Source organism: Corvus kubaryi, unplaced genomic scaffold (genome assembly GCF_017639235.1).
Source record: "Corvus kubaryi isolate FWS band 111438036 unplaced genomic scaffold, C.kubaryi_AGA036_p1.0 split1-37374, whole genome shotgun sequence".
NCBI classification, from domain to species: Eukaryota; Metazoa; Chordata; class Aves; order Passeriformes; family Corvidae; genus Corvus; species Corvus kubaryi.
This window is the reverse complement of record NW_024582079.1, coordinates 912,462-934,009: the sequence shown is the minus strand read 5'-3', so window position 1 is coordinate 934,009 and position 21,548 is coordinate 912,462. Positions and strand designations below refer to the sequence as shown.

Here is a 21,548-nt window from a genome sequence, read left to right as displayed (position 1 = left end):
CACGGTTCACCTCACCCTCACCCTAATGAAAACTCATCCAGCTTTGCTAATTAGACAAAGAAATCCAAACAGATTTAAGTTTCTTTATTGATTAGTTTTTACTTTTTTTTTTTCAAGTTGCTTCTACAAGTACCTGTTTGAAATGGTCATGAAATCACAGTAGTTGTGTCCAGCAACACTAAAAACAAACAAAAAAAAAACCAAAACAAAAACCCAATCAACCAAAAACACCCTTTACAAACCATGAGGGAAGAGGGGTATTAACCATCAGTTTAGGATGAGCAGAGCAGTCACAAGCCCCACGTACGTAGCCACAGCTGAGTTTGTGAGGAAGGAGTAAGGAAAGAGCAAGACAAAACCATGGACATGTACAAGTAGTCAGCACTTGCAAGAAACGCTCCTCAGGCCCAGGAGTCAATCTTAAAAACAGACACTCATAATGCAGTGGAGAGGTCACAGCCTCCAGCTGTGACAATTCAGTACTGAGCAGCACTAGCGAGGGTAGATCACATCCAGGGACACTGCTGGAAGGGGTTAGTTGGTTAGATGCAACGTGATCTATGAACTGCCCCTACCAAGCATCGGCTCCAGGAGAAAAACTGCTCTCAGCACTTCTGCCTTGTGTTTCAGAGCCCACGGGTTTTGTTTTGATTCAGCCTAACAACCCCCCCCCTCCCCCGCTATTGTCAGACACAGCACGTCAAGCTCAGCATCCTTTTCAAGAGCTGCCACCCTTGGCTGCACAGACATAAAAGGCCCAAATACACCTTCAAGTATCTGTAACAGTTCCAAACCCAGTTCACAGGTTACAGCCAGGTGGAGCTTCACTACTCGAAAAAACACAGCTATGCTTTATGCACTCAGGATAAGCAGGTAGCTTTTTTTTTTCCCTCCAAGACTTTAAAAATAAGAGCAATTTTAAGGTCCAACTGAGGCACCCGAGCCAGAAAGCAGGATAAAAAGTAACTTGAGTTGTCTATCCATTTTGGAAAGTCTTCATTTATTGTAGTGATTATTTAAAGCATACACTATGGTATCAAAAAAAGCCATAACATGCAGACAGGAGACTTTTTCAGGAGATTTAGCAGAAGCAAATGTAGATTTACAATTAGCTTTAATATAATACTATTTAAAAGCTGATAGCAGATCTCAAGTTCACTTTTGATGCTTTGAAAGAACATGTATGCACATGGTTTGTTTGGGAGTTTAAGGCAATTTGCATATTAAGATAAAAAACCATTAGATTAATTAGATTTTTATGTTGTGCTCAAAATGTTAGCTGAATTGAAACCATTTACACATAGATCATCTCAAAGGACTGAGAGTCATAAATAGCAGCTGCTCCTTGATAAAAATACAGTCCTGAGAACAAGCTAATAGCAATGCTTAAGCTATGACATCTTCCATGTCAGAGTATAAGCTATTTTTGCAGAAAGGAGCAGTATTGACCAGGTGTTCAACAGGCAAAGGCATTCTAAACATGCAATAGCTCCCAACAGAAGTCTGAAATTACTTCCAGTATCTTGCTTACAATAGTTTATTTGTACACTGCAGAGAGATCAAGAAATCCTGCTATGCATTTGTGATCACTAATATTTCAAACACAACAACCAAGGGATACAACATAAGGACAGGCAGCAAAAGGTGTTTTACAAAAAAAAAAAAAAAATCCAAACCCTAAACAAGAGTCTTTTAGTAATTGGTTAGATTGTTTGCAAGGTAATTGGAACACTCTTCCCCCCATAACCCCTGGGAATAATTCCACACACTATACCTTATCATATGACCAAACAACACTGGAGTGTTTAAGTTCAGTGCAAGAAGAATAATTTCAGGACATTTAATTTCATTCTAAACAAAGGCAAAAGTTTATCTATATAGACATCCAAATGCCAACATATTTGGTACAGTGTAATGAATTACATCCATCTCACCCTCAGAGGTAATGCTCTTGTAGTGCTCACCTGCATTCCACAAAAAAAAAAGTGTTTGAAACAGTGTAGTATGGTAGACTCAACACTTTAAAAAAAATTTATTCAGCTGGAATTGGAACTTCCTAACATTCACAATATAATTTAGAATGCACTTGTTACATGAAGAGCAGATAAAAGGACTTAAAACAGTTTCACATACCAGTTAAGATACTCCACATGCTCCTTCCCCACCTACAATACTGACATCTTGGTTGTGGGTTTTTTTCCCTAACAAATACTCAGTTCAACTTGTCTACCTGCCTACCTCCCCCATTTCTACAGCAGACATACAGTGACAACAGTGAGGGGATATGGGACACTGTCTTATTCAGTGTTTGGGCCCTACAAAGGAATAGGCCTAGCTGAGAAATCGAGTTTGACAATGAGCTGAACATGAAGTGCTTCAGCAACTGAGGCAAAGCTGCTCTCAGGAAGAGCTGTATCGTCACAGAGAGGAAAACACCAGTGGCTGAACAGAGGGCAAAGGGGGAAGTAGCCTAACCACACCTCCCCAACAACCCTCAGCTTTACAAAAAGAGTTCAAGAACAAACAAAATTGGTTGTCTGCAAGCTCTGCAGGAATAAATGCCACATTAAGATGACCCACTCGAAATCCTAGATTGTTTGTCAACACTTAACAGGGCTTTAGCCATGCACAGTATGCATATATTCTATAGACTGCCTAACCCCTTCCCTTCCACCCCTTCTTCCTCTTTCCCCTCCCCCCAAAAGAATGAAGTTGATTGATTAGAGAGTTTCACTACTGGTTTCCCCATACATCCCCCTAGTTTTCTTTTCTTTTGAGAGCAGGGGGGGTGTCAAATGCATTGACAACTTTTCTTCAAACAATTACCAAATTTCAAGGGGTATAAAGACATTGGTGCATTTAGGAATTTACATATTTGTAAAAAAAACTAGTTATAAAACTGCATTTTTATCACCTAGCACTTTCAAGATTCATTGTTATATTTCACTAATTAATATATTAAATTAAGCCAAGGTTTGAGACTGGAAAAATTCTACCAATCTATTTAAGAACAGAAAAGAATATTTAAAACCAAAAATGAAAAGGTTAGTTATGTTACATTCCAAAATCCACAGCCCATTATATTAAATGCTTTCTTTCTACAGGAAAGATGCTCTTTAAAACAGATGATTGCAAATATTTTACTGCTAGACACTCCATTACATTGGATAGTGTGACTGGAACCTGTGGATGGTGAAATCTTGAGGTTTGTCCAAGTTTCAATGTAAGGTGTCCAAGGTCCTCTCCCAGAACCCCGTTTGAAAGTAACAACAACAACAACAACCGAAAAAAAAAAAAAAAAAAAAAAAAAAGAAATCACAGATCAAGTTCTTATGACTTTTTTCAATCTTTCCTTGGCTTTCTGTTTCTGGGTGATCTATTCACAGTTTCCTCCTCCTGCAAGAAAGCAATTTGTGTAAACATCAACAAAATAAAACCTAAATATACCCTTAAAAACCATTTTGAGAAAATCTATGAAGAATAATCTACTTTCACTTTTACATTAGAATTTAGTTCTTGAAAAGACCTACTGCTGTAAGTACTTTGTGGCAAACAGGCAAATTCCTCATTTTCACAGTGGATGTACACTATCTGTTGGGAGTGCTCAACACTCTGCTGCTGGGAGAATCCTTTAACTTCAAGCAACACTCCACCCGTTTTTAAGTCAGCCATTTTATCAGTGGGGAGCACTTAAGGTCATATCCTGACTGCACTCAAAGCTGAGTAAGCCTTTTGCCTCAAGAAGACACCTTCCAACAGTCCCACTCCTCTCTCAAAGCAGGCTCTACAGCAGTGCCTTTAGCAGGGTGCCCAACTGCTGAAGTCAGCCACAGCAATTCCTATTCTTCAGGGTGACTAAGTTTTCCAAAGTTCTTAACTGGGAGGGGGGTGACATGAGCCAGGTTAACTTTTAACACTGTAGTTAAGGCCTGTTCTACATAGCCTATGAAAGAAAATGCACAAGCTTCCTTCAAAGATCAAGCACTCTTACCTCTGATGCAGGTTTCCTGTCTTCTTCCTCCTCCTCTTCTTCCTCCTCTTGACTAGCACTTCCTAGATCAGCATCACTTTTCTGCTTCTCTTCTAAGGGGGGGGAAAAAAAAAAATTCTCCTTTCTGACTTATCTTCAGTTCACATTGGCTTTATTCTACATCTGCAAATCCAGCTGGTTTATTCTATCAAGGAGAACATTGTTCAAGATTATCTAGTTTACCTACCAAGCTTTTCCTCATTTGTGTCCTCCTCTTCCTCCTCCTCTTCTTTTTCCCCTTTGTCTTTTTCTTCTTCTTTCTCATCATCCATCACATCAGGCTGAGGAGCATCAGTCTTTTTGTATTCTGCAGCACTTGGCTGTTTCTGAAAGGCAATATCAAACCCAGGCAATTATTTGTGACATTCAGGCACATTTTACTGAACCTCCTTTTAAACATGATACTAATTATCAGAGGAAATGCATTACCTTCCCAGAACAGCAGAAAAGGACAACAAGAAACACTGGCAAAGCCACAGTGAGGATGTAGACTACCCAAAGCCAGGGACGTTCTTCAGCAGCTGCCATCATCTGGCCCACAACACCAGGCTGTAAGACCAAAAGAACTGTCAAATTTCATCCCATACAGCAAGTTGTAGCAGCTAAGTTTAAGCTACAGAATTTTCAAACAGGCTTTTTGCAACTTTAAACATTATATTTCAGACCTCAAAAAACCCTCAAGCTAACCTGCACAAGTACTTTTCCCATAGCTTAGAAATTAAGCATTAGGCTAAACAGTCCAAATATCAGAGCAAAAACTCAGAAGAGAGCAGCGAGTACTCTTAGTTACTTATAGCAACCATTAACATACCATCATTATGAATTAAGGCTCAAACCTGGATTACCAAAATCCTCAGCCTTGGCACATACAGATATATATTGACAAAGGCTGTGAGAGAGAACAGTGGAGGTGCTTCCTCTCAGCCAGTTCCACTCAGCAGCACACAATTAAACCCTCCTCTCTCACCTCTGCAGCACCATCAGCTGCCTTTTTCAGTCCCCATCCATCACTTGCCCAATCATCAGCCACAGCTCTTTCAGTACAGATGATAAAGTTGTCAAAAAAGATGTCAGATGTCATGGACCATAACTCAAGTCCCACAGCACTGAAGGGAGTCATCTTGAAAGGTTCCAAGTCTTCAAAAAAATCTGGGTTTGGGATCTTTCTAGGTTTCCATATGCCCTAGAAAAGACAAAAGACTCACTAACTAGAAGACAAATTTTAGTTTTCAGCCCATTATGAATGAAGAGATATAACAATCCATTGCACTCAATTACAACATCTACAGGTGCAACTTACCAGGCTTTGGGAATCACTACAATTAAGTGATGCCTGGTAAGAAAGCACTTTGAATCTGTCCACTTGAAACACAGTACAACCATGACAGCACTTGAATTCTTAATTACATCTGCTTAATCTAAGTAATTTTGCTTTTTGTAAGGGAAATGCTGCATTGGCCACCAGCTTAAGCAACGAAAAAAACACCAACCTGATAGTTCACGTTATCAATCATCGGAGGCTTCCATTTGCCTTTGTAGTTTGGATTGTCAATCATTGGGCGCTGCCAGGTACCACAGCCAGGAGCTGTCTCACATTTAGGATTTGCAATCTGAGGTGCCTCCCATTCACCGTCCATATCTTCATCCCTGAAAAGACAAGCTCAGTTTTGAAGTTCACCCCTGAGTAAGGCTCAGGCAATGTCTGATTTCTGGGAAAAATCAAAATTCCTACCACAAAATGGAGATTCTGAAACTTTATATAGCATAAGTGTGTAGATACATATACTGGAGAAGGAAGGAGGATTTCAAAGACTGTGAAGCACAGATCAACAAAAGCCAGTCCCTGAGCACAGCGTCTCCCACTGTCTTTTCTAAGAAGCTCTACCTCAAGATGAACATCCCTGCCCTGTTTTGCTTACAGTCACAGAAGAGTTGAAAAATGCAAAGGTGAATGCAAGACATGAGTCCTCAGATCACTGCCTTGTACTTTTGAAGAAAAATAGCCTGAACAGCAACTTTGTCAGTAAGCAACAATGAACTGCAAACGTCAGTACCAGAGTCATGAAATATTTGCTGCCATTTGCAACAGGCAGCAAACTTACCAATCTTCAGGTTTCTCAGCATCAGGGTCTGCTACATATTCTGGCTCATCATCCAGCCAGCCCTCTGGTTTCACAGCGTTTTCATCTGCAATCTTTGCAGGAGCATCCTCATCCCTTGAGAGCAGAGCATTATGTGTTAACATACAAAACACGTAAGAGTTCTTAAGCCCAAGGCATGATTCTACAGACTCTGAACAAGCCCACTGCTCTAGACAGCCAGCCACCTTCCCTTCTGTCAGGGTCACCCCATGATTTCAGAAAGGGATTGCCTTGCAATCCCTTACCTACACATGTGCCTCACGGCATATCAAGGTGCCAACTGCAAAGTACTACTACTACTAATTTTTTTAAAAACCAGCCTAAAAATGGCATATTACAGCAAATGCCATTCTTAGCAACAGCTGCAAAAACACATTTGTGCTTGATATTGAGTCTATCACTTACAAAGCACAGGTACAAAGCCAGAAAGCCAGGATCAGTTTCTGATTTAGGAAGTCAGGTTTTTCAGTTACCTTATCTATACATTGCACAAACAAGTACAAAGATCCTTCAGTTATACCTTCTGCAGCTCATCTTTTGATCTCATCAAGGATGAAAGCAACAGGTAGCATAGGAATTTCACTAAAATCTTTGTCTGTGGCCAACACAGGAACAGGAGCACTAAACAGAAATTCCCAGAGCAGGTGGAACCTGTCTGCCTCTGCCTATTGAAGTGCTGTTAAGATGCCTAAACTGACAGTGTACTGATTACAAGGGTGAGACTCAAAACCTTCCATAAGTCACATGAGAAAGACATTTTGATCAGCACCAAATCATCAGGCTAAGGCCTCCCCAAATTCCACCCTTCCAACACCTTACCAGTCATCTGGTTTAACAGCATCTGGGTCTGGGATTTTTGGTCTCTCATCCCAGTCCTCAGGCTTCTGGTCATTTGGGTCCTCAATCTCTCGGGGTGGATTCACAGGAGGAGACATATCATTTAGCAAATTCCCACTGTTGACAACTGTTTGATCGACCAGTATCTCAAAACTATTGTCAGGATTCAAGACTGTAAGGAAAGAAGTTGAAGTAGTCATTGCATGTACGATACAAAGCATGAGTCATAAGGCATCACTCATCTGCACTGTACAACCCAAGCTACCACCTACCCATCGACTGCTATAAAGAACTGTTAAGAACCTTTCTCCTTATGCCAAAATACAACTAGTGATGATGTACCACATCTCACCCTGTGAGAAAGCAGACTCCTGGCAGAAGTCCTACTTTAAATGTTAAAAGCACAGAGGTTTGTAGAGTGATTTAGCAGTTACCACAACAAGTTGACCTTGGCACAGTAAGAATTGCTTTACTAGTAAGAATGTATATGTTCATATTCTACTCGAGACTGAGACTTCCTACTACTGACAGGATTTTAATCTCACTTCTTTATCTACTGCTGTCTCTGTAGCAGGAAAAGCTAGAGATAGTCCTAAAAGTACTTCCTGAAAGATTTTGATCATAGCCAATATACCAAACACTATTTCAAGAACTCCTGAGTTTGTCTGATACATGAAAGCAGAAAAAAACCCAAACAAAACCAAAACAAACCATGATGCCTCTACATCTAAAGCTAGTGTTACTCAGAGGCAGCATTCAGGCAGCTTATAAATGCTGATTATTATTTCAAATATACTTAGTTCAAGTTACTTACAACTGCCCTGAAATTCAGTTCTCCTTTAAGTATTAAGTTCAAGTTGCATGACCTTTCTTACATGAATCAAGACTTTCTGGAAGGATGAAATAAGCCTTTGTATAGACAATCAGTTTTTGCATTTGAAGCTTTCAAGTGGTTTTTAGTTGTATGGTGCATTGGCGCAAGTATTCATCTGTTCATCTGGCTCACTTTATGAGCTTTTGGTGCAGGAAATGTAGTAGTTATTAACACTCATAGTTAGCAGTCACCATACCTAGAGTATAAAGATGAGTCTTCTTATCAGTAAAATAAGTCTTCAGATCTGCATCTGGACGCTTCGCGTGCTTCTCCTCGTATTTGCCAGTCTTTGGGTTTTTGTGCCGGAAGATGAAGTGCAATTTATAGTCCTCTCCACATTTGTCAGGGCCAAACATTATTGTATATGGAGTTTTGTCATGGAACTGATCCTTTTAAAACAATGCAATACTTTAAAAATACAACTTAAGTCACTGTCTGTCATAAGAATTCCCAATTCATTAGACATTATTCTGCGACTTGGATATCAAGCCTATGAAGTCCCCACACTAAAGCTTATATTCCTCATATAAGCCTCCAGAAAAAAATAATGTGCTGAGAATTATCCCAGCTATTTCATTTTGCACCTTTGGGCTCTATTTTCCACATGGAAAACATCAGCTATTCAAGTGTTATCCAAAAGATTAGTGTAAGTGATTCCCACAATGTTTAAGTATAGCTCTACATTACAATAAAGTATTTTAAAAGCTATCAATTAGACGTATCAGTTACTGGCAATAAAGAAAGACTAGCAAGGCCACTGAGTTTCTTTCACACAAGTGATAAGCAGCACTAAAAGTGAGGCCAAGTTGCATTTAGTCTACACTTGTGAACTGGGGCACTGCCTCAATCTAACTGGATATAATCACCATTGAACTCTTCAAGTCTATTTGTTCTTGCTAATGTTATCTGAAAATTCAATGCATATATGAAACGGATTAGGCAGCCAAGTTGTGTTCTTGGATGTTCATGGTTGTTTTGGAGTTTTTTAATAGTTTGGAAATTGTATTAATAATACAACTCCAATGAGACTGCAGAAGGAAAGAAGGATGGATAACAAGTCATAAAAGGTACATCCTATAAAGTCTAGGAAAATGGTTAAAGAAAACCCACATGCTACAAGAGCCTACACAAGGTTATTCAGCAGTTCAGCTTTGTCCGAGCAAGCTAAACCACTTCAATGCAACGAATGAGAGGACAAAAAGCAGTTCTTAGGCCTTAGGAGCTGGCTACTTCCTAAGCACCTCCTGTTTGGTTCTAGAACCCAGGAAAATCTGAAGTACTGCAGAGTTTGGCAAAGGTGCACAACTGCTCAGCTATTAGGGAACTTCAGAGTTTCCACTCAAGGGGCTGTCACGTTTCAGTACTTAACCTCTCCAACTGAAAGCACTGGGAAAATGCTGAGTGCAAAGCACTTGGGCAATCAGGCCCCACTGCCTTCACTAAAAGGGTTTGTTCAGGAAGAAGCAAAGTGAAAAAATTTCAAGTTCTTTCACAGCTAATACTCAAAACTAGTAGCATTACTCACCAGGTTCAACTCAGGGGTTTTTGAAAGCAATTTCACATAGGCCCCACCACACTCTATTCCATTTTGGAAGTTTACTTCATACCTAATTTTAGTTTTGAATAGAAAAAGGGAGAACATATGTTATCATGAGGAAAAATTATTTATGTAATACACAATTACAATTTTTTCAGTACAAATTAACAGTAACACTGTTTTGTTGTTGTTTGCTTTGAATCACTTACCCAGTGAATATTAAAGATACAGACATACAGATATATAAAGATATAAAGACTAAGAAAATATTCACAAGAGGCTGAGAAACAGTTAAAAAATTGAAGATTTAGAAGACTTATCTTGACAGAAAAGATTAAAGAAATTGAGTGCTGGCCTAGAAGATAATGACCTACAAGTAGAGAGAAGGAAGAAAAAGCTTTCCAGTATGTAACACTTCAAGAGGGATCGAGGCAAACCAATTTTTTTCCCCACAACTACTATGGTAGACAGACAACTCAATGTGCGAGACTACCAAAGCAAAAACAATTGGATTCTAGGAAAAGCCCCTTCAGGGTTATATGCATACAACATTATATTTAGGGATGCCAAGGAGCCTGAAAAAGGCATAACATCTCTGTCAGGAATAAGCTAAGTATGCTTGATCTTCTCACAATGCCAGCAGCTGGAGTGGATAACCACTGGGCTTTATTTTTAGCCTTGTATTTTGAGCCAAAACTAAACAGTGCAAAGCAAAGTGACCAATTCATTATCTTGTGCCAACATGAATTAGTTTACTCTTTGTTTAAAATTGATAACATTGCTAATAATGCACAATTCAACTCTTCTCACTGAATTACGTTTTTCCCCGACTTGCTTCTCTAACACACATGCAAGTAGATTCTTCTACAACAGTCATGACCAGAGCTATGTAAGGTGCTAATCTTCCATGGCAAATGAACTAAGACACAGGAAGGAGGAAACAAATGCATCTTTATCCCTCTGTCCACTTCCCCTCAGAAACAAGGGGCAGTTTACTGCATAAGAAAGTGCACTGACCTATTTACAGACCAGCTTTCATTCAAAAGGACAAGGACTTCCACAATTAGCTGTACAAAAGTCAGTTGCCTGACCTTGTTACTACAATTAAATCAAGTGCACTGAAGCCAAAAGACAGGTTACCAAGTCTAGTTTGCAGAGACTTCTTCCTTTTTCAGGCTTCAGAAGGACCCATGGTGTTACTAACGCCTCACTTTGGGAATCTGGGTTACTATTTTACTCTCGCTCAAAACAGTGTAATAATATGTTACAGCAACTTGTGTCATCTAGACCCCCAGTCAACAAAAGCTCAGTTATGGAATTAACCTCAGCCTGCTATCATGTCACCCTGGAAACAACAGAACACTAAATTATTATTTACTTACTGTATAATAAGGGGTTTGGTATCAAACACAAATGGCTTGGAAAGTTTGGATGAAATTGCATGATGCTTGGCTCGGGTTACCATTACAAGCCCTTTGTCTCCTGGAAGCTTAGTTTCCTTCATGTCTTGGACTTCCCATTTACCTGGGGAAGAAATTGACCAAATGCTAATTTATTTTAAGATCTCCAAGTGGCTATTTTGTTTAAATCAGAACTATGTTTTATATTGTTAGCCAGCTATATAAACACCCCCCCCCCCCCATTTTCTTCAGTGAATATAATTTTAGCTGAGAAAGAGAAAAGTCTCGCACCTCTTTTTTATATATGACAAACAACATCAGAAACATTTATCATCCAAAACCCGGGTTTGACTCACCATCATATTTGGCAATCTCATCATCTGTATCATCCTTCTTGGCTCTGGAAAGGATCCATCTAGAAGACAGATATCCAGTGGTTGGAAAACCATACATTCTCCACACACACACACACTAAAAACCCTGCCCTTAAGATAAGGCAGCCCTTGCTGTCTCAGGACTACACCCCAGTATCTTGATCCCCGGAGGAGTTCTATTCCCAAGCCTGCAAACTTTTCTGTGTTTGCCACTTCCCACCCCCAGGTAGGACCATGGCCCCATGAGCAAGTGCCTCGCTCCCGTAAAAAAACAGGAGCAGCACCTTACCATCCTCACAACACCTGAGGAAAGTAAAAAAGCCACATGTAATGGCCTCACCTCCCCTTTATTACGAGAACTTAAGGAAATACTGATTTAACTCAGCATTTGAACAGCTAGCCTCAAGAAGTCATTACTGTAATCCCAACTGAACAGGGGCCCTTTGATTCAGTTTTGAATAACATGGGCTCTGCAGAGAGGGTTTCTCTGCCTTTCACCAAGATTTTACATGATTTGCTGTACTGAATCATCCTTCAGATTATACTCACCCATCCAGAGTTCCTTTATCAAAAGATTCTGCAAAATATACTTCACCAGTTGGGACGGGGGGCCTGTAAGTAACCTATCGGAAAAGAGGGGCATTTATGCACCTTTCAAGACACATTCTCTATTCCACAGAAATACAAGCATGTAAAGCTCACACTCCCTCCTACACTTGAGTACAGCTCACCTGGACATTCTTGAAGCATAAATACAGAAATTACATAAATATTGCTGCTTGTGCCAAGCTGTTGTGCTCTTGTCTGCAACTAAAACTCAAGTATATATCTAGCTGGAAATACTAGCATTAACTCTTTATACTCACATCACAGATTTCAAGGTTAGATCTGTCTTGTGGAAGAACATGGGGGACACGAGAGCAGGAACAAAGCAGCCAACCTTAATTCCAAGCCCTACTCCCAGATAACATCTTTAATAACATTACAACATATTAAAGGTTAAGAAAGTAAAGACAACTTTGATCAGACCCACATTAACTGAAACACAAGCAGTAATTCAACTGTTAAAAGAAGTTCTATGCCAAACCTTTGGAGCTGGAGGAGGACTGCTTGTTTCAGACTTGGACTCTTCTACCTCCTCAATACCATCATCCAAGTCATCCTCAATATCAACTACATCATCAGCATCACTGTCTTCATCCATATCATGTGCTTGGGCAGCAAGGATCCCAAGGGCTAGCAGGGTCACACACAGTAGCCATTTCAGCTCCATGTTCTGAATAAATAAGACAAGGCAAAGAGGTCAAGCCAGCACTGCAAGCAGAGCAACGCGTTGCTTCTTGGTACAAATCCGACCATCCAAGGCAACAGCTGAAGTGCAAACTTATCTCTCCAACTCTGTTATTTACTGCATCTGTCTGAGACAGCTCTAAAAGCTGGAGAGGAACACAACATAAAGCTAAGTATTTAATACCAAACAGATGTTAATTAAGTGGAGAACCACATATGCACATTCTGCAGATCATGCTGCAGAAGTGTCATAATTTTGCTCTTACACTGCCACAGCCCACAAGCAGGACAGCAGACACATACATGACACCACAACATACATGGCTATAAAAGCCTAAAAAGAAAATCTATTTTGTGCTTATGAAAGACTTTAAATACACTATGCAGGAACTCAAGCTTCCATTCAGTCCAGAAATTGAAATACAATTTCCTAGTTTTTTCAAGCAGAGAGCAACCTGTGGAATAATCAGTCCTCGTCTGCTGTTCAATATACTTTTTGTCCTTCCAAATGCAGAACTCTGGTGTTTTCAATCATCAAACTCCTTCCCCAGGTTTTACTGTAGAATTACTGCCAACAGTCATTGATACTACTGCCAGACACCTATAAGCAGTTGAAGCTCCTAGAAATTGCCACTTGATTCAATTCCCTTCTTTCAATCTCTAATTTAACAAGATGACCAAAGAGAGTAGCTGTTAACTGAAGCCTTACAGAATTAAAATATCACACTTAAATTAATTCATAATGTGCTCAGCACCTTGTCACACCTAAAATATGATAGACATTGGCAAGCCACAGCTTAAAATACACCTTGTAAGTAAAATGGGTTTTAATTTGACTTTCCACCTAGAAAAACAATATCACTGCATCTTTATGTTGATACAGAAGGCAACACTCCTAGAACACTGCTCAGTTTTATCTGTCCAAAAACCTCACAACAACCTGCGCCTTGCTTACCTTTTCTCCTTTGAATCCCACTCCAAATTTTCCTTCCAAAACCAGAGTTATAACTGAGACTAAATTTTTTTGAAAACAAGTATAAAATAAAGCACCCCCTCCTCCTTCCCTTACACCTACCTCCCGCTGTAGCCTTGCAGGCGTTCAAACATAACTCAAGCAGAATTAACAGTGCCTGTAGGGGCTTAAGATCATGATAGGAAACAAACTTTCAACTTTCCAAAGCATGTTTAGGCAACTAAAAGAGTTTACATTCTCAAAGGCTTATCAGCACTAGCCAATATTCCAAAACTATGCTGCACACCAGACCTACCATTCTTAGATTATTCTTTAACTTACCTCTAATGACAGAGAGGATGTTTTATAACTACAACAAAATTGTATTTTAAAGACTTGAGCTGAGGTCATGTCCAGTTTGTCACTACAGCAACATGCAATTGCAGCCAGTTTTCCAACAACAGTGATGGCCTTGAGGATTATTGTCCAAATCCATATGCACAGATCTTCCCCCCTCAGTTCAGGCAACTGCACTCAAACACCTCTGAGCCAAAAGGACAATCATTCCAGAAGGAATAGCTGACAAAAACTTTCAAGGGCTGTTATATATGAGCACAGCTTGTTTGCTTAATGCACAGTGTACAGCCAAAACTGAAAACAGTTTCAGACCTCTCAACAGCTCATAGCTCTTAATATTAGTGTGAGAGCCACAACACAAAACCAAGGACTGAAAACAGTCAGACATCAGTACCCTTGGAGCTGCAAATTCTTCTTGCACAGATAATGTGTTCTTTGAATAAACTCATACACACCAGCATGAAAGCAATACAGAAATGAGAGCCTGAAACTTCATCTGAAAAAGTGATCTTTAGATCTTTGGATGTGCCCTGTGTGACTGAAGCAACCATGGATGAGATGGTACAAAAACACCTTTCCACAGAAAGGGTTTCACTTCGTCTTACCTTACCAATAGGGCCCCACTAAATATTTTTTAAATAGAGCTAAATTCAGTAAGATTATACAGTTTTATAACTGCTTTCAAATTATACTATGAAGATAGAATGAGCATGTCATGATTTGGAAAGTGATACAACAAAGTTAATCTTAAAAGTATAGCAAGATTAAAAATGAGCCAATTCTCTCCTCTCCTAAGAGGAAGGAGGAGTTTCTGCACCCTTCCTCCCAACCTTGTGGAAAGGGTATTAATGGTTTAGCATGCAAGTAATCCTTTAAGTAATCTCACCAGTAGCCAACCAGCATGAAAGTTTTGGTGAAAGAATTAAATCATTCCCCACAACTTTCCTGCCAGTACTGACTCCATATGCAATAAATTACCTACTTCACAATCCCACCTCAACTACAACCCTTTGGAAATACTTGTCAGCAGCAAATGGACCTTGGTAAATGCTCACACCCAAGTGGCAAAGGTGCATGGCCTCAGAAATTCTTCTGTCAAAGCATCTCAGTGAAACTGGACAATTCTGCCAGGGACCACACAGCAGGGGCAGAAGTTTGCTGCTGCACGTCCGTGCTCCTGACACAGCCACAGGTATCTACACTGCAGGTCTACACTTACTGTTTAATGCTCTGTCTGAATTTGAGGCCTCGCTGAACCTCATTTCAAGGGAAAAGTATTTTCTGGTCAAGTTTCACCTCCCAAAAAAAAAAGCAAGCTAAAAAAGTCTGAAGAGAAGCTAATCCAGTTTCATATCCTTACTTCTTTACAGTCATTAGCAAGCAGTTGTCACAAGTTTATATCCCTGCAGAAAGCTGCTTAGAACACTTCCTACATATTAAATCAGCCTCAAATTCAACATAAGCTACCATTTCATATACCTTGAGTACAGGCTGGTAGCTTCTTCTGCAACTGCCAGTTATCATGCCAATCTCCTTATTCTGTTTAACCTGAAACAATATAAAAAGCTGACTAAATTATAGAAAAAAAGGCACTATGTTCTCAGAAGAGCAATTTAAGTGAAGCACACATTTTTGATATTTAAAAAGCTACTTCTATCCATAATGGATGTACAGCTACAGGAGAAAATTTCAAATTCACTTTACTCAATCCTTAGGGACACAACATAAACACAATTATGCCCTAGTAAATTAGGTTATTCCTAAACAGAAGAGGAGGGGAGGGGGAGAGAGATGCAGCTCAGGTTTTATACAGAACAGGCGTAAATCAATTTTTCAGTGGAACTTTAAGTTGCTGGCAACTACAGGTGTTCAATTAGTCACCTAAAACGTAGTCTAACCCTCAGACACACACACCTACTCTATTATGATCAGACTTCTCCCTTATAGAAGTGTCCAATTTCCAAGCAATTACCATCCTTAGCCATTTTTTACTTTGCCTGCACCTCCCTTCTTCACGTTTATCTGTACAGTATTTCTGAAGGCTGGTGTATTTCTGATCATGCAATTGCTGAAAGCCATTAACAAAGGAACACTTTCATAATAGGTGAGAGCTTCTGACATCTCCATTCTACTTCAGTGCAACCATCACTTTCACCATAACAACGTTTCAAGTCAGAGATAACAACTACTTGTACTTTTTTTTTTACTAAGGACTTCAGTCACTTACAGACATTAGCACACCACTCAGATCCGAGGGACAACTACTGTAATCCCAAAGTACTAACAAGGAAGAGAGTTTGAGACTGTCAGTGCTACAGATTACTTGTTCTCTCTCTGCACATATCCATGGCCGGCTTCTATCCCAGAAAACTTCAGAGCTGACATTTAAGCACTGTTCACCTGATCGTCCAAAGGCTGAAACATTTTACCCCAGAATTTATAAGATCTATAGCAGAGTGCTGGAAGCAGTGTCCTGGAACAGCTGCACCACAGACTTTACTTTTTCACAAAGTAAAATCAAAACCAAATTGGAGTGAGATTCAGAAACAGAATCAGCTTCTTGCCCCAAAAGCAGCACTCCTAACATGTAGGGTTAAGTGATTACTACCTTTGGAGTTCAAGGCTTTCAAGAAAGTCATGCATCTTCAAAGATTAAGTTTTATTTAGAATTCCCCTTTCTCTGGCGATAAAGGAGAAAGTTCTTCTTTACTATTGGCACAACACTGGAAACACTCATACAGCAGACAATTGTCACTATTCTCCCTAACATACATGTCCCCTACAAGAGAGCGAAACTGCCCGTAGAAAGGATCTTCAAGTCCTTTGCTATCATTCTTCCAGAACATACTGTTTAGTAACTTCCCTGTCAGGTCAAACAGAGCCTGCAAAACCAGTTTAATCATCTCCTTGGTTACTAATCTATTTCAGTGGTTCATCAAGCCAGTTCTTAATACAGCATTATTTCAGAATATATATTTGAATGGCTACTGGCTATCTAGTTTATTACTTACCTTTTTTAAAAAATAATTAACAGTCAGACTAAATAGACCTTATAAAAATAAGTCACTTACTATGAACTACACCTAGGCAATTTAACTGGATGAGCATCAATGGTTTCTATTTCAGCAGTACCCGAAGTCTCAGCTGAGTGACTCAAGCAAAGGAAGAGCAAAACCCACTAGCAAAGTCCTGTGTTCCAAACACTGGGCTTCAGTGTGGTATTTACAGCAGAAGCACACCAGTGAAAACAAGCACAACGCAGTCTCATTCAAGGCAAGAATTAGGGAAGAAAAATTTAAAGTCAAATGTAAAGACGATTCATCACAACACAAAAAAAAATTGCAAGGAGACAAGAACAGAAAGGCTGAGACACAGATATCCATCTTCCCTCTCAAATGAGAGTTCTGTGGGTTTTGAGCAAAGGCTTGGTTACCCTACTTGGTAGTGTACTAATTTCTTAAAGTCAGAATTACTGAAGAGCAGAGGAAATCTCTTCTACACCTCACAATCCCTCTGCCTTCCACATCCTGCCTCCTCTGCGGTGCCAGGGTAACTGTTTACACAGCCTCATGATGAACCAGCCGCTGGTTTAAGAAGGCTCGAAGTCCTCCTGCCATGTTATTTTAACCCTGAATCAATATCCCAGGCCAATCCAGCAGCAAAAGCAGAAAGAGTTGTAGCAGTATCAGTGAAAGTAAGTAGCCAAGGATAGAGGAAATAAAGCTGATGGCAGCAGTGTCATCTTAATGCCACAGTTTCAAGTGCAGGCCTGTCACCTGCACCTGCCTGACCTGTCTTTAGGCAGACTTGGGGGATGGACACCATGGTGAAGCTGAACATTGTGTGGCCAAATACTGTAATTTCAACAACCAGTACAGTGCCTCAGCACCCCTCTAAAGGGGATAGAATAAAATTATGTTCATGTATATACAACAACTCATATAATGCAGACAAACACTTTTTCCCCTGAAATACTGTTTTACAGTTAGACAACTTCCAGCATTGCTAAGATTCTGCCTTTAACATCATAACTAAATCAATAGCAGACAAGGCTAAAGAAAACCACCTTACTAACAAGAGAAAAGGCAATAACTCTCCATGGTTTGCCCTCCTACCCCCTTTTATTTTTTTCTTAAGTAAGGGGTGGCTAAGATACACTGCTACATGAGAAAGAAGTCTCCTGGAAAGGATTAGCCAAACCTCTCCTGGAGAGCCCCACAAAAAAAGCTGCCTCCTGTTTGGGTTGTAGAGAGCACAAACCAGGCAAGGGATTAGGTGTGAAAAGGGACAGCAACAAAGCTTGCTTTTAATAGGCATTTCAAATATGCCAGTTTCTAAAAATAATGTACAACAGTGCAGATACAGTACAGGAGCAAACAGCAGATACAGTTTGTCAGCACAGATATCCTTCCTGCAGAACTGGAAGTCCTTGGAGGGCAAAGACAGAACTGTAGTTTTTTTAGATCATAAAACAGATAGGCTGCTAGGAAAATTATATTAGGTGGGGGCACATCTGGAGGCACCCCAAGATCTTTCAGACCATCACACCTAGAAATTGACTGAAGTTTGCCCTGCTACAGAACTGATTCCAGCAAGAACAGGCTGCTACCACGTTTACTACCAGAGGCAGAAAACCAAAGGCCTGAAAAGGAAGTAAAAGGCAGGGCTAAGTACAAGTCTCAGTGTATTCTCTGTAAAAGATTTATTCACTTGCTCAGGGGAAAGTACTGCAGCACACCAAATGAGAGGGTAATCTGATGGAAGTTGCAAACTTTCTTACTATTTTACATTAGATTCCCTTCCTAGGATGGCAGTTGATCCCAAGCAGCAGTTTACACATTATACACAGCTTGTGATGTTGCCTGTAAATTGTATGAGTATCTTCTTCATAACGTTGTTTTTTTTAAAACATTAAAATTTAATACGAAGTTTTACTCAAAGCTTTTCCTAATTTTATTAAGTATTTTGCATAAGCCCATCAAATACAGCTAAATTAACAATAAGGTGGTCTTTGAAGTCAGGTACCTCAGCATGAACCTAGAGCAATATATATATATATATATCTCAACCTAAATTTTACCATTATTTTATCTGCATTAGCTCATACATTATTATAGTTCTGCTGTCTCTTTCTGGTATTTTAGCAACAACCAAGACCACAATGTGCAAAACTGTCCCATAAAACCCATGTGTTAAGTATGCTTACTTGGCGACGTTAAGTAAACACACTGCATTTAGAAATACATTACATGCCTAGAGACCAGTTTTCAGACATCTAACATACTCTAAATAAGTTCCAGAAAGAGTTTTCCACAGTGATCTGCAGAGGCTCTGCAGCATTAATTATGTTAGTACTCATCATACTGATGTCTGGACCTTTACCATTACTACATGTCTTTTTCCCTTCACAACCAAATCACCTGCAGCATTTCTCTTTCTGCAGCCTAGAAAGTTCTGAACCACAGACCTGCATGTGTAAGTTCACTCTTCAGAATCAGTATAGGTAAGAAAGCAGTGTGCTGTACGTGCTTTAATTCAAAGGTGTGGGGTTTTTTTCTTTTGAAAGCACACAATACAATCCTCAGCCAGAAATGAGAACCGAGATGTCACTTATACACAATTTTATAGACACTCAACGCGAACAATATTTGGGGGACAAAAATCAAAGCATGCATTTCAATTCCCTCAAATTCTCAGATCTTCCTGCTGCAGATTCCTCGCCCGCACTTCACCTGTTGGGCCCCCAGCTCCACGCCCTGAGCTCCCCCTTTCCAGAGGCTTCTCCTTCCCCTCGCACAGCCCCAACCAGGCCCACGCCACGCTCAGCACGCCCCTCCTGTTCTCCCTTTGCGGGGCTTCATGAGGAACACGTTCAACATTATTTCCGACACTAGAACACGTAGCCAGATAAAACCTAAACCACGCGCTGTCCACATCTACCTCCGACCCTCGCCTCCCTCCCGGTTCCACCCCGCGGCCCTGGCACCGGCCGCTGCCCAGAGCGGCGCTCCCAGAACTTACCAGAAGAGCCGCCGCTCCCCCCAGGCCGCTCCGAGCGAGTGCCGAGCGGGAGCCGGCACCGCCGCCGCAGCCCCGCGCCCGCCCCCGGCCGCAGGGGCCTCCCCAGGCCGCCCCTCTCGCCCTGACTCCCGGGGGTCCCCGCCTCCTCCCACCCCCGGGATGGGGCCGGGACCATGCACGGGCCGCCCACCCCCCAGGGCCCAGCAGCGCCCCGCCGCACACCCTCCGACAGGCCCGGCTCCCCCCCCGCCTCACGCCGCGGGCGGGTCCGTTCCCCGCCCCGATGTTCCGAAGCCGCAGCGGACGGAGGGGACGGACGGACGGACAAACTCACCCTCCACCGCCCCGGCCGCCGCCGCCGGGCTCCCCTCACCTCCGTCACGTGCCCGCGCGCCCGCCGCCACCCGCCTATCTGCCGCGCGCCAGCCCCACCCCCTCCTCACGGCGCTCAGCCTCTCCCATTGGCGGACGGCGCGGCCGCCCGCCCTCCCAGCCTCCGATCCTGCATTTTGACTGGCTAAGGTCGCCGCCGCTCAACAGCCGGCCCGCCTCTAAACACGCCCTCAACGGCGCTGCCCTTCGTGGAGCGCTGTCATTGGTTGGCAGGGTTGCAGGAAGTGCCGGCTGATTGGGTGCCGCGAGGAGGCCGTTGGGACGTGGGCGGGGTCCCAACGGGTCTCGGTCCTGGGGCTCTGCGGCGGCTGACAGGGTGTTGCGGGCGGTAGGGGGCGGTAAGGGGCGGTGGGGGCGGGGCCACCGCCGCCTCACGGCCTCCCCGAGGCCCCCCCCGTCCCCTCACGTCCCTCACCCTCTGCCTCAAAAATACCGTTGTATTAAAAAGGCATCTTTATGTCTTCTCGTTCCTTAGAAAAGGTGTTCAGGTTTTCTTGCCTCTTCAGAAAATTTAGTGTATCCGGTGGTTTTCTTCCTCAATTACAAGCCGTGGGTTTAATAAAATAGTGAACAGTGACACGCACTCCAGTGTGTTCGGAACATGGCAGTTCTGCTCAGCAGCTGCTTGCCCAAAGGCCTTGTGCAATTCTGGAACCTTTAAGCCGTTCTGTATTTTGAAAATGAAAGTAATGTAGTTCTTTAGAGGTGAAATACCATGTAGATGTTGAATGTTTGTACATCGAATCAGTACAGAAACACAGGAAAATGCAGAAATAAGTGTCCCTGGTGTGCCGATGGGACAGACGGGCCAAGGAGGTGCCAGGTTTAATGGGACCATATGAACGTGGTCAAGATTAAACTTGAGGAGTCTCCATGTCCTGCCACGCACACAGCCATGTGGGAGGGCAGGGAACACGGCCCCACGGCCTGAGGAAAACAGGCTCCTGGTACCCTGGAAATTACAGCACCTTTGAGTTGTCTCTGAGCTGCACCAGCTGAGAACAGTTCAATGGAAAAAGCTGTGTCTGAATCACCCAGTTCAAAACGAGCTTCTGTGGGGTCTGTGGGCTGCAGCCTGTTCCAGGAGATAGGAGGTATTCTGCAGGAATAACAAATCCAGTATTACTAGGAGGGGCAGGAAAAAGAAAGAAATGGGTGGTGTTTTTTTCCTCTGTAAACATAAATCTGTTCTGAGTTGATGCAATGAGTCAGCAGTATAAGTTTCCCCACAGAGAAAATTCCACCGTGTTAGGACAAAACAAGCAGGGCCCCAGCATTCAGAAATAAGGCTCAGCATAAATGAAATCAGCAAATCCCTGCTTGCACTGAAGTTTGGAATCAA

General features: G+C 41.7%; 1 protein-coding gene across 3 annotated transcripts; it reads right to left on the bottom strand.

The window, feature by feature from the left end:
- Positions 1-69: 69 nt before the first annotated feature.
- On the bottom strand, positions 70-20,210 carry LOC121657793 (calnexin). Of its 3 annotated transcripts, none has more exons than XM_042013894.1 (15): positions 20,148-20,210; positions 12,281-12,469; positions 11,743-11,816; positions 11,176-11,234; positions 10,802-10,943; positions 9,408-9,489; positions 8,079-8,271; positions 6,991-7,180; positions 6,133-6,246; positions 5,521-5,677; positions 4,998-5,213; positions 4,460-4,579; positions 4,218-4,356; positions 3,992-4,083; positions 70-3,396 (listed from the first exon to the last, which is right to left on the bottom strand). In XM_042013894.1, exons 2-15 carry the CDS (start codon positions 12,464-12,466, stop codon positions 3,343-3,345), a joined length of 1,818 nt encoding a protein of 605 aa, XP_041869828.1. In that variant the 5' UTR covers positions 12,467-12,469; positions 20,148-20,210; the 3' UTR covers positions 70-3,342. The 3 variants fall into 3 exon arrangements, with proteins under 3 accessions (XP_041869828.1, XP_041869829.1, XP_041869827.1); XM_042013895.1 differs by lacking the exon at positions 20,148-20,210 and adding an exon at positions 19,814-19,917; XM_042013893.1 differs by lacking the exon at positions 20,148-20,210 and adding an exon at positions 15,272-15,331.
- Between the last annotated feature and the right edge of the window lie 1,338 nt (positions 20,211-21,548).